Source organism: Coptis chinensis, chromosome 4 (genome assembly GCF_015680905.1).
Source record: "Coptis chinensis isolate HL-2020 chromosome 4, ASM1568090v1, whole genome shotgun sequence".
Lineage (NCBI taxonomy): Eukaryota > Viridiplantae > Streptophyta > Magnoliopsida > Ranunculales > Ranunculaceae > Coptis > Coptis chinensis.
In genome coordinates, this window is record NC_141459.1 from 3,350,965 (window position 1) to 3,362,826 (window position 11,862).

The 11,862-nt window shown below is 37.1% G+C and overlaps 2 protein-coding genes across 5 annotated transcripts in view; both read right to left on the reverse strand.

Moving 5' to 3' along the window:
- The window catches only part of LOC147501252 (phenylalanyl-tRNA synthetase, putative / phenylalanine-tRNA ligase), a 31,027-nt gene extending 19,165 nt beyond the window's left edge, over positions 1 to 11,862 (reverse strand). The window contains exon 1 of one of the 2 annotated variants that reach the window (XM_086606281.1): positions 11,801 to 11,862. Coding sequence is in view for 1 of the 2 variants with exons in the window: in XM_086606282.1 (XP_086462408.1) it covers positions 11,783 to 11,801 (19 nt within the window). In the remaining variant the exon portion in view is untranslated. Of the gene's footprint in view, positions 1 to 11,782 lie in introns of both variants that reach the window. The other variant, XM_086606282.1, reaches the window with a different exon arrangement.
- Positions 1,060 to 11,831, reverse strand: EMB1427 (Spc97 / Spc98 family of spindle pole body (SBP) component). Of its 3 annotated transcripts, none has more exons than XM_086606276.1 (19): positions 11,645 to 11,831; positions 9,708 to 9,763; positions 9,496 to 9,611; positions 9,157 to 9,414; positions 8,991 to 9,079; positions 8,546 to 8,708; positions 8,335 to 8,445; positions 5,765 to 6,802; positions 5,516 to 5,668; positions 5,331 to 5,430; positions 5,128 to 5,222; positions 4,126 to 4,320; positions 3,985 to 4,041; positions 3,837 to 3,908; positions 3,535 to 3,633; positions 3,316 to 3,447; positions 3,032 to 3,205; positions 2,065 to 2,288; positions 1,060 to 1,452 (listed from the first exon to the last, which is right to left on the reverse strand). In XM_086606276.1, the coding sequence occupies exons 4-18, from the start codon at positions 9,394 to 9,396 to the stop codon at positions 2,130 to 2,132; spliced, it is 2,877 nt and encodes a 958-aa protein (XP_086462402.1). In that variant the 5' UTR covers positions 9,397 to 9,414; positions 9,496 to 9,611; positions 9,708 to 9,763; positions 11,645 to 11,831; the 3' UTR covers positions 1,060 to 1,452; positions 2,065 to 2,129. The 3 variants fall into 3 exon arrangements, with proteins under 3 accessions (XP_086462402.1, XP_086462403.1, XP_086462404.1); XM_086606277.1 differs by having other exon boundaries at positions 9,496 to 9,632; positions 11,645 to 11,810; XM_086606278.1 differs by lacking the exons at positions 1,060 to 1,452; positions 2,065 to 2,288 and having other exon boundaries at positions 3,065 to 3,222.

Genomic DNA, 11,862 nt, shown 5'->3' on the forward strand with positions numbered 1-11,862 from the left:
TCTGTATCAGGGTCCTATATGTTTCTCTAACATATTAGGTTGTGATTTCTTTGACAATTTAAATTTCTCGTACTATAAGCAGTACAGTAGATCAAACAACGAACAAATTCAACTTCTTTATTGTTTAAATAAAAGCACCATGAATTTAACTAACCAACTACGTTACTCTTAAATTTCTTGGAAAGTTATATCCATGAAGATACGGAACCAGTTTTAGTGGGAACGTTTATGCTACCAAAGTTCAAGATAACATTTGGGTTTGAAGCTTCTAAGGTTCTCCAGGGAGTCGGACTAACTTCTCCATTTACAGATAGAGCGGAATTTGATGAGATGGCCATCGGGTTGCTTTCGTGGCAGATCATCCGTTTATGTTCATGGTGAGAGATGATGAGAGTGGGACGGTATTGTTCATGGGACATGTCGTCAATCCTTTACTGCATTGAAACAAGGGCGAGCATTTCATTTACTGGGGCCTCAATTCGAGTTAACAATCTCGCCTTCCAGCGAGAGTTTATTAGAAATGAATCTGTGCCTTCATGTCTTCGTAGAGATTATGAGGGATCGCATTGAACTTTATTTTTCCATTATCAGGAGTCTCTCTCTCTCTCTAGGAATTGAGCTTACTAACATGAATCACGAACCCAAGTCCTAAATTATGAAACGGCTCAGCCATTAGAACATGAAGTGAAAACTAACGATTAACTTCAAACTATTGATCAGACCATAGGGAAATATCACTTGAGCTAATGTCACAAAGACTTGCATGGGAGGGAGATCAGATTATTAGGCCTTTTTCCAACATAGTCTTTCAGTTTCAAAAATAATTAGCTTACGTTCATAAATGAGTATCAAGGTTCAAAAGTTGAATGTAGCATATTTAAGGGAGATTGTGTTCTCATAAACCATAAGAAAAACATATGATTCCATAACCTTTAGCTTTTTCTTGGCTGATTCCGCAATTTGTAGAGCTGCTGTCAGTCCTCTCGTGTCGCTTATGCACTCATTTTGTGTGTGTAAAATACAATACCAACCTCAAAATAGTCTTTTACCAATGCATGCTGTACCCAAAAACTCTAGATTTATGGTAAGAACAATCAACTTTATTCGGATAGACATTGTCATTTCAGCTCACTCAAAAGGCGAAATACAAGTCATCTGCACAATGAACATACACAAATACACGATACAGCAATTACCACGTAAAGCTTTACCAGGAAAGTATAAACTTACAAATGCGACTAGTCAAACGTTCTCTGCTTGGAAGAGCCACTGACATGCAGACTGTGATTTCAGGTTATTGAGGCAAGCACACATGATAAATGAGGTCGGTTAAGAAGTCATTGGTATAACACCAGGAGTTGGAGTTTCGGCTTCAATTGTAAGCGTGATTTCTCTCCCTACTTTAGATCAGCAGGACTTGTTGTTTCAGCTTTTCAGCTCCTAGCTTTCTGCCTATAAACAAATTGAGCAAACATCAGGTAACATCTGAAACTCTCATGCTAAGATCCGTTAAAAACTTTAAATGGACCACATTATGTTCAATACTATTGTGCGGTCCCAAAATTCAAAAGCTTTTAGAGTCGACGTTTTAACATCCTTATAGCCTCAGTTAAAGTATTTTGTCAGTCTCTTCACAAATATATATCCGATTTAACAGTCAGCTTTCTTTCCACGCTCCTAAACCAATCAAAGGCGTCTCTATGATGAAAGCAAGCCAAAAATCTATAGATAGATTAAGGTTTTAATAATTTCACACCAACTATGATATTGCCTCGCTTTTTCTAAATCAGGCTCCACAACATGTCTATATCAACATTTAGTATGGAAACCTTAATATCGAAGGGCTCAAACTGATAGAAATTCCTTTAAGATAGCGCACAGGTAGTGGGGACTTTATTCAACCATGGATGGGGAGGAATGGCATCGCGCCAAGAAAGATGACTGATTGCCAAAGTTAAACTTGAGCTGCGAGAGTAGATTTGGTGCAATGGCATGTTCCTGAGGACAAAACTTGAACTAGCAAAACTAGACAGAGGATGTATACTACGTAACAAGAAAATATACCTCAGTTCTTCTAAGTAGTGCGGGGCTACTTATCAATTCTTGAGCATATCTCATCAATCAGGGTTTTACTGGGAAGGCCTCCCTAGTTTCAAAACAGCAGCATCAGCACCCGGGACTGTCAGCAAGTTCCCACTATCAGACATGTAGAAATAATTGTAATTGATTCTAGTAACCAGATCTGCCAAATGAGGAAACTGCCCCACATTGAGCTTGAAGGATAGGACCTGCAAGCAGTTTAGACAAATCTGAGTCATGGTTGCATATCTGTGCATATGAATACTAGTGCATTTACACATCTACTGAGGTTTGAATGTGTCTACACGAAACTGCATAAGTTTGTTGGTGCTAATACATCAAAAGAAGATAAAACAAAATAAACAAAATAAAAAATAAATGCATCTTTGTGGTCGAATAGCAGTGTTAAACATGCAAACATCTAAAATATCAAATAACAGTGACCATATGGTAAAATGCATATCCTTTTGTCAATACAAAAAAACTTACTCTTTGTTATTATATGCCAAACTATTTGCATTAAAATCATGAGATAGGACTACACTTTCTTTTTCCTCTCTTTCTAATCAGCCAATTAAGGTTTTTCTTCAGAAAAAAAACAAATAAACAGAAAAGACTGAGTCGATATACACAAGAAGTAAAGTGTATTCCATTTTTCTTTATAACATGTGTTTGAAACTTATCCTACAGTACTTATTGTTGAAGTATACGATGGCATGAGGAATATTCTAGATCATGTTTTCCATACACCATATATTCCATATCATTTGACAATATACTAATTGATATTGTCAAATCTTCTATATTCTCCACCATTCCATTGTTAACGGCGATTTGATGCTCCTCATCTCATCGAATACTTCAACACTTATATGCTTTTCATATTATATCATGGCATTCCATAATTTTTAAACAAATACACAATATAGCAAAGTGATGGATAGAAAATAACTCTTAGAAGAAAAGCAATGCAATCATCAAATTGTCTCTCGATGCGGTCCACTTCCATTTCACATCTAGCCTTGATAGCAAGAGCTGCTCCACCACTGCTTAAAGTCTGTTGTATGGTATAGAAGTCAAGAGCTAATTCAAGGATGTTCTTAATCCTGCTCGCAATCAAAGCCCACTGCAAATCCAAGACAGCTATAAACTCAATCAACACCCTCAACCAACAAGCACCAAAAAAGGGAATTATAAAAAACACCAAGTGGTCAAAAAGGGAGACCAATATCCTACCAGCTTATCTGGAACCACAAAACACTGTCTCTGAATAGACAAGAGATAGGCCTCGTGCACTTCTATGACTTCATCAAGAGAACCAGCTGCTGACATACCTTCGCAGAGTTCGAGCCAGGAGTTGTGAAAAACCTGCATAAAATTGATAGAGATCAAAGGTGTCAGAGTGCATATATTACTTTCTGAATAAAACTGAAAGAAATAAAAATGGAAATTTACCCTGTCCATGACATATTGGTGAAAACCATCCACGAAATGGAGAAGCTTTTGTTCCACTAACCAATGACGTTTGTGGTTTCTTGATAGAGTGCCCCTACCCTACAAGAGGGATATTAACTATTTAACAACTGTGAATATACTGGTATAGTGGTATCTGAAACTCCCCCCAACAGTTTATATGGAAGAAATCAAAGGCAATGCCGTGATGTATTAGTTGCAATCTGAAGAATTAAAAAATCAATAAAATAGAAATCTATGTTTCCAAGTCTATTTAAAATTCTAAAACGCTATAGAAAACAAACCTTCCACATCCACCTCCGTGCTTTGTCAAGAACAAATTTTGCACGCTTCACCTTCAACAAAAAAGCCATCACCTACACCAAACGCAAAAAAAATCAGGTGGCCATTTGATGATCAACTGAAAACACAAGTTCTATATAAAAATTGTACCTGATTGTATTTATTAATTGCCTCTGAATTAGCAATAAGCTCAAGGGGCCAAGGAACCTGTCAAATAAACATTAAAATGCACTTTAAAACATCAGGGGTTGAGTAACAGGAGCATGATGGGACGAAGTGAAGAATAGAAACCTTGTATGAAAATTTCAGCATATCCAGGGAATCGATTCCAAAATGGTGGTTACGACGACCTTTGAAGTTAGCTGACAGAGGGCTAGATGTGTCTTTTGGTTCATAACCTTCAGAAGTGTATCGCTTTGCAACAGACACAAATAGAGAATCCGGAGCACTTAGAAGCATGCCATCAGCAGAGTTTCTAACGGATTCCTGTTTATGTAAAGTACCATAACTTGTAGTTACAATACCCAAGAACACACAGTGAAACAAGACAAGACAACTTGAGTAACAATGCCTTTCAAGTAAACTTTAAAAATGGCAACATACTAGTTATTGGAGCACAAACATGTTGCGGAGTAGAACTATATGGTTAGTGATGTCGCCTCTACCTTAGAAGATTCTATGCCAAAACCAATCCTGGGTAGACAACATGGATTCTTTATCTTCTTCTTCTTCTTCTTCTTCTTCTTCTTTTTTTTTTTGAAGAAACCTCCAGTGGGGAGTGGGGTTAGGCAGACCCCTACCAGTTTATTAAGAAAATTATAGGATAAAGACTAGGGGGGGCAACGTAACGAGCTTTACCCCCATTACAATCAAATAATGCATACCTAAACTCTAAATGCACGAGAATATGATTTCACTTAAACGACAAAAGAATGTGAAGAACAGGATAAATGATGGAGTGAACAAGTAAATATGATTAATCCGATCAACACTAAAGTAGGTTATGTGAATCCAGTGAAGCAATCTAGAACATCATTGATTTAGGGTTTCAGCTTGGAGCCCTAGTTTGACATAACATCATAATTTTCACCCACAACGTCACAAGAGAAACACTCGTTAAACGCTTTAATATCAGACGACGCCATCAGAAGTATCATGTACCACATCGGTAGGATATTTACAAGATAGTACATGCGGCCACCAACATGCATGTGCAATACATATAGCAGTACGTTGCTGATTAATTGTCAAGTCTATGATAAGGTTTAAATTTCCAAATACATCTAACGATACCTGTAGAACAGTGTTTAACTCAAACTCGTCGTCCCAGGATTCCCCTTTATCCAGCTTATTGAAAAGCACAGACAGGAAATGCTGCAGCAAGTCACCTGAAGAAGTTAGAGCCAATTACAATGTCAGGATAGTATCAGGTCAACATTCTCTGCAAGAATAACATGACTCAAACCATACAGAGGCTCAAGATGAGCAGGAAATACCTGATCCTAATAAGTAAATAGCTCGTAAGACACCAAGTTCATCCATCAATCTCCAACCATGCATCAACTTCAGCAACATATGTTGGCCTACATAATCAACCTAGCACGTAAAACCATAATTTGAGACAAGAAATGGCAACCATGTATATGAATAAAAGAATAAGAAACACACTTGAACCGATTACCTGTTTCTTGATGTAGACAAGAAGGCATTCCTGCATAATAACTACAGGAAGTGGGGTAGCCTTCGGTACAACAGCTTGAATCCAGTTAAGAACTCTTGATATGAGAGTGCTATTTTCATGAAATGGAAAAACCTCTGTTATTTGGAGATTTTCCTGTCACATGATTACATCTGGGTTTCAGAGGCGGGAGAGGGATACCCTATGTACTATAATTGAAGACCTAATCACGTTAAGAAAAATCAAGCAAACCTGAAAGTGAGGTAAAAGAGTTGGGAAGGGATACAACAGTTCTAATGCTTTTATGTCATTCTTTGACCGAATATGCACGGATTCCACATATTGAAAACCAAACATGTAGTTTGTCTCCTTCGGTGCAGAAGTTGTTCCATCAGTTCCAGAAAAGATAGCCTGTCGTAAGCCATTATCATCTAGTGACGGAAGGTTGAAACTTCCAGATACATTCAGTTTATCATGTGAGGCCCTACTGTTGTCAAGAAGAGTTTGACATACAGTAATGACAGGATTCTCAGGGAAAAATGATTTAGAAAAGGGAAGGTTATCCATGCAATTCACCCTTCTATCCCCTCCATTCACGTTAATGAAGCACTCTGGATCCTCATTAAAATGTTCTGAATCTACAGTTCCTTTGTGTATCACTGTCTCAACCAAATATCTAAACCAAGACTGCTTTAAGCACACTGAAGCAGATCCGGAGTCCCCATCTTCTCCCAGCTTACTTTGGTTCAGGTACGACTTTAACAAGTTCGCTATTCTAGGCTCCCATTGACCTTCCTGCCTAAAGTACTTGTTGATGTGATTACCATCACCAATAAGACCCACCAATGATACACTGAAAATCTCTGATAAGGTTAACCCCTGTATACTCTTCCCATAACATGTCTCATTTACTCTGTCACCAACTTTGGAGTTCCCAAAACCATCGTTATCATGATCATCACAACTTCCACAGAATGCACTGTCCTCATCAGGAAGGTGCCGAATCAGCTGCAATGACTTCCCAGCTGATACAATGGCCTTGGCTATATCCTTGAGAAACAAAGGACAGACTTCAATGTTGTTTTCATTTCGACCTTTCTCTCCTAAACTAGAGCCAGGTTCCCCCTTAGAAATCTCCTTCTTAGAATTAATCATCAACTCTCCATCAATTTCACTTGCAAGTGGAGAGGATCCAGAAGGTAGCTTTCTGCACCTCTGTCTCAGTAGGTAACTCTTCTCCCAGAACTCAGCCTGGCTAATAGCAACTGAACTGTTCGCATAAAAGAAAAGCTAGAAAGAGAACAGGTAAGGTGGATAAGTATCTCAGAAGAGCACAAAATAATAACAAAAAAAAAAGGAACTAGGAAGTGAAAGTAAAAAAAGAGCCTTAGAGAAACATAATGGTAAAACTCCAAAATTAAATACATGAGAGCACCAAACCGCATTTCATATATGGTAATAAAAGTCGATCGATCCCCACCCACACACACACAAATTAAGAGGAAGCTATTTCATTTTGGTCTGATGACCCAAGTACTCCACATCCCCAGTAAAAATGAAACCATGTCTTTGACTCAAACTTAGGCCACACGTAAGGGCACGTGTTCAGATATACAGTAATCCCACATCAGGAACTTAAAGCCTTGCACAATAGTATATATTCTTGTGGATGCACCATTTTTCCCTTTATACTCTAATAAATTTTCAAATGTTACTCTAACCCAATGTTAAAGATCTAGACAGCTGGTCAGGCCCTTAAGCACCATGCCCATCTTTCATGAGCATGGCATAGAGATAAACCCGACGCCCTCCGAGGCGGGAAAAAAAAAAATATATATATATATATATATATAATCAAAATTATGGTTCAATGATCATTTTAATGGTCCTGGTAGATGCATGGTTTTGATGAAGGAGAAGATGAGAGGGAAACTTGGATGAATTGGATTATTTTGAAGATTTGGACCGCATTATTAAAAGTCTATATATCGGTCAGGCTATGTTGACACCCCTACCAAAAAGTCTACTTCCACAATGAATTAATGGCTGATTTTTTGTGGATACAATATTCCCACCATGGATAAGATCTCCACAAAAAATCAGCTCAATTAGATATGTGGAACTTTGCCAAAAGTAATGTTTAAATTTGCAATTTTTTTAACGGTCTACATTTGTTCAATTTTGTAAAACACAATTGACAAGGTTAGAGATATCGAGCTAATTTGTTGTGGAGATCTTATCCATGATGGGAATATTGTATCCACAAAAAATCAGCCATTAATTCATTGTGGAAGTAGACTTTTTGGTAGGGGTGTCAACTCAGGGTGTTATTTAGGGGTGTCAACGTAGTCTGACCGTGTGTGTGTGTGTGTGTGTGTGTGTGTGTGTGTGAGAGAGAGAGATTCTTATGCGCACATTATAGCCACATTTTCGACATACAAATGAATTAAGGCCTGGTTTTTTGTGGAGATGATCTCCCTACCATGAAGATCATTCTCACAAAAAATTATAATATTTGGATGTCTAACCATGTAAAAATTAGTGTTAATTTTTGAACTTTTCATCTAGCGGTCCAAAATTTTTGTGAGTATGTTCTAAGGTTAGACTTCTTTGAATGAACTAAATTTTTGTGAGCATATTCTCCATGGTGGGGAGATCATATCTATAAAAATTCAGCCTTTAATTCAACTTTTAAGTACACGATTTTGTTTGGATTCGTTTACAATATGGCTAGAATGTGGCTACAATGAATGTGGCTCTATCTTATATATATATATATGAACTGCAAGAGTAAAAGCTAAATACATAAAAATCAAAGGTACCTCTTCATAAGGATCATCAAGAGCTCCATTGTAGATCCAGGAGTCAAGCCCCTCCATATAAGGCAATGAACTCCCAACAAGTATATATAGTAGCATTAGGTATGCTTCTTCCTGGAATTAGGGATCTTAAAGTGAAAATGAAAATCACAAAAATCAATAGACAATGAAGAAAACACAGAGAATAAAGGATGATAATTCCACTTCCTACAACCTCTCCAGCTTGCACGAGACTAATTTCAGTAAATTTGACATAAAGGTGATCAAGGATATAAACAGCGATTTCAGCAGCTGGAAAAGAAGGTTGACGGTCAAAATAGTTACTGGGAATCGCTCCTTGCACTGTTTGAAGCAAATAATCAGCTCGGGAACACAGACTGTTCAACCACAGGTTAACAGTTAATTAGCTCTACATGAAAGCACAAATGCAAAAGAAAGTAAAAAATCCCATGAAGCTGCTTGAAACAAAAGCACTCTTCAAGTTGCTGACATCTACATGTGCAATCGATGCAGATGTAAACTATTTAAACTAGATCAAAGGCGAATATCATCAGTCATCAGGGAACCTTGTAGGAAAATATCCACTGTCTTACTCAGATGTACCAAATAATATTTTTCTATTGCAAATAAATATTTGGTAACATGATCATAAAAAACACCTTGATAAAGTATTAGCCAGTCCTAGCAGCGTTGGGGTACTAGATTCCGCAATATTTTTTTCTTCTTCTAAAGCTATACTCCGCAACCTCTTTTTCATAAAACAAGGTAAGTTATTTCCTGATAAAACTTAAAGCAAAAACTAGTATAAGAAGTTTAAAGAGATACCTTGAGCCACACAGATATAGAATTCCCAAATGCCCTCAATGTAGGAGGTGAAGTGAAAGATAACATGTCAACATTCTTGATGAAAATCTCCACCAAGTGTAAGCAAGTTGCAGTATATGTAAAGTGAGTGAGTATACAAGTGAGACTTGTCTGAGAAACATGTTCTAGATAAATCCCAGTTTTGGGACAAAAACTGTCATCATCCCAATAAAAGAGAGAGCTCGAAAACCCTTGCAGCATTTGAAGGACAGCTTGAACCTAATAACAAGTTAAAAAAGAAACCTTATTTAAGAGAGAGTCTTGAGTATCAACAAGCAATCATAATTCAAAATAGTGTACCAATTCAGCTTCATTTGTCCTCAATGTGGAGATTGGTCCCGCAAATGGAAGTCCCTTGGAATATAAATTATGGAGTTTATATATTAGACTTACAGGAACTTCATCCTTTTTCCCACCTGCGGAACAAAAACATACAACTGATAACTAGTATTTCCACACTCAATAACATCAATAATAATAATAATAATAATAATAATAGTAAACAGACGTACATTCATAGTCCCCGTGGGGGATAAATCGCCATCTCGGGCTTCTTCTGAGGTGTCACCTGAAAGTTAGAGATTGTTAGGGTTTAGAATTACGGGGTTTATGTAGGGAGAGAAATGGAAATTATTTGTTGGATCGACTAGTGAATTGGGAGAAAATGGTCTGGCTCTGGCGGGAGTGAACTTTGATGTTCGATGCTACTTTTGACAGTTTACTAGTATACTGCACTGCAGTGGGGGCGGGAGCGTAGTATATCATTTATTTCTTTTTTTTTTTTATATATATTATATTTATTTATTTATTTCCACGACTAACCCCATTAAAGAATGATCACACAAGGTACGAGAAGAATTAGGACATTCCAACTCAATGCATGAAGACGTCAGTTCTAGTTCAAGAAGTATTGATACCATGAAATACTATGGAGATAGTCATAGTAGAAAACGATACAAATGCAAGTGCATATGTATTAACCTTATGAAAATGGCATGTTTCGATTGCAGCATGATAATAAGTTAATAACCTTGATAAACTAAATGACAACAATGGCGATAATTAATATTAATAAAATCTACCAGACAAGAATTTCAAACATATTAAACGAAATGTAAAGCAAAATAAATAAAGAAGTATTATCTCCACAAAATGCTAAACATGGCAAAAGATCCAGATTACTTGGCAAGGATTTCAAATGCGTTAAATGAAACATATCTTGCAATTGTGCACTACCTTCTAACAAACAACAAGTCTTGCAATTGTGACGACTTATGTTGAACAATAGAAATGGGCAAGCAGAAAAGTTGTTCCAACAACAAAACAACGTGAGAAATGCAAGTACAAACAAAAGAACAGAAGACTCCTTGCAAAAAAAAAAGGGTGAACTAGTGTTACCCCCCACTAGATGAGCCAATTAGGATTTAAATTAGGGTCTCCCCCCTAAACACACGGTCAACTTGGTTTGACCGTTAACTTTCAAGTCAAACAACTGAAAATGACATAAATGCCCCCACCTAATTAAAATTGAATATTTTCTTTTTGAAAACAATGAAGGCATTTGTGTAATTTTCAATTGTTTAACTTGAAAGTTAACGGTCAAACTAAGTTGACCATGTGTTTAGGGGGGAGTCCCTAATTTCCCATCTAGTGGGGGGAGAATCCTAATTGGCTCATCTAGTGGGGGGTAATACTAGTTAACCCAAAAAAAAACACAAAAGAACAAGAAACTCTTTCAAACCCTGTAAATGTCTCTTCTTACTCATGGGCGGATAATGAGTCATTCGCTATTTAGGATCCAATTATTGATAGCTTCCGAGAGAAGTTGAAGGGTGGCAAGGACGGTTTCATTTAGGATCCAATTAATGAGTCATTCGCTCTCTACACGAGTCATTTCAATCAAGGGCACCCTTTCAAGTCTTGGTTTCCCCTATATATCCTCCTTCTATATTCCACATAGAGAGGATTATCAGTAATCTCAGTAGAAAGAGATATACTCCGGATAGGTTACTGAAGTTTTACATGAATACAAGCTCACTAAGTTTCATATTTTAAATGAATTAAGGGTTCTAAAGGTTACATATGATGTTCAAATAGGCTGATCCTACGCTTCTATACATATGCACATACACAGATCCAGTAATACATTAACTCATAATAGATAAGCAATTTCATAAACTGTTTACCAGGCTGCTCAGAGTCTAATATAACCGACAACTTCAATTAGTAACCGCCAAAACCCATAAAAGAATGATCACATGATGTAAAATACAACCAAAGGCATTACAACACGGTGCATGGAGACGTCAGGTTTAGTTCTAGAAGTATTGATACCTATGATGCACGGATACCTTCTAAGCAACAATTGAAAGACTTGTTGAATAGTATAAATAGGCAAACAGAATTGTTCAAGCAAAAATAAAATTGAAAGAAAATGCAATTACTTTACCTCTGACGTGGCAATCATTTAACAACTCAATGATGGGCCTCCTCTAATGAACTTCCAGTACGCTTTGGGCGGGAGATGAGAAGTAAGATGAGGTGATATTTCTTAAGCAGTAAGATGAGGAGTATGAAACTTAGGGGCCTTTTTCAGTATCACCCATTCTTCTTCTTCTTCACGCCAATTTAGAGCCGGTGAGAAAAGGTGAGCAGAGGGGTATAATG

Coding starts and splice junctions, on each gene's coding strand:
- EMB1427 (XM_086606276.1), bottom strand. CDS start 9,396: ATGCTGCAAGGGTTTTCGAGCTCTCTCTTTTATTGGGATGATGACAGT. Junction 9,080..9,156: donor CTATATCTGTGTGGCTCAAG/GTATCTCTTTAA, acceptor TTTATGAAAAAG/AGGTTGCGGAGTATAGCTTT. Junction 6,803..8,334: donor TTGATGATCCTTATGAAGAG/GTACCTTTGATT, acceptor TTCTCTTTCTAG/CTTTTCTTTTATGCGAACAG.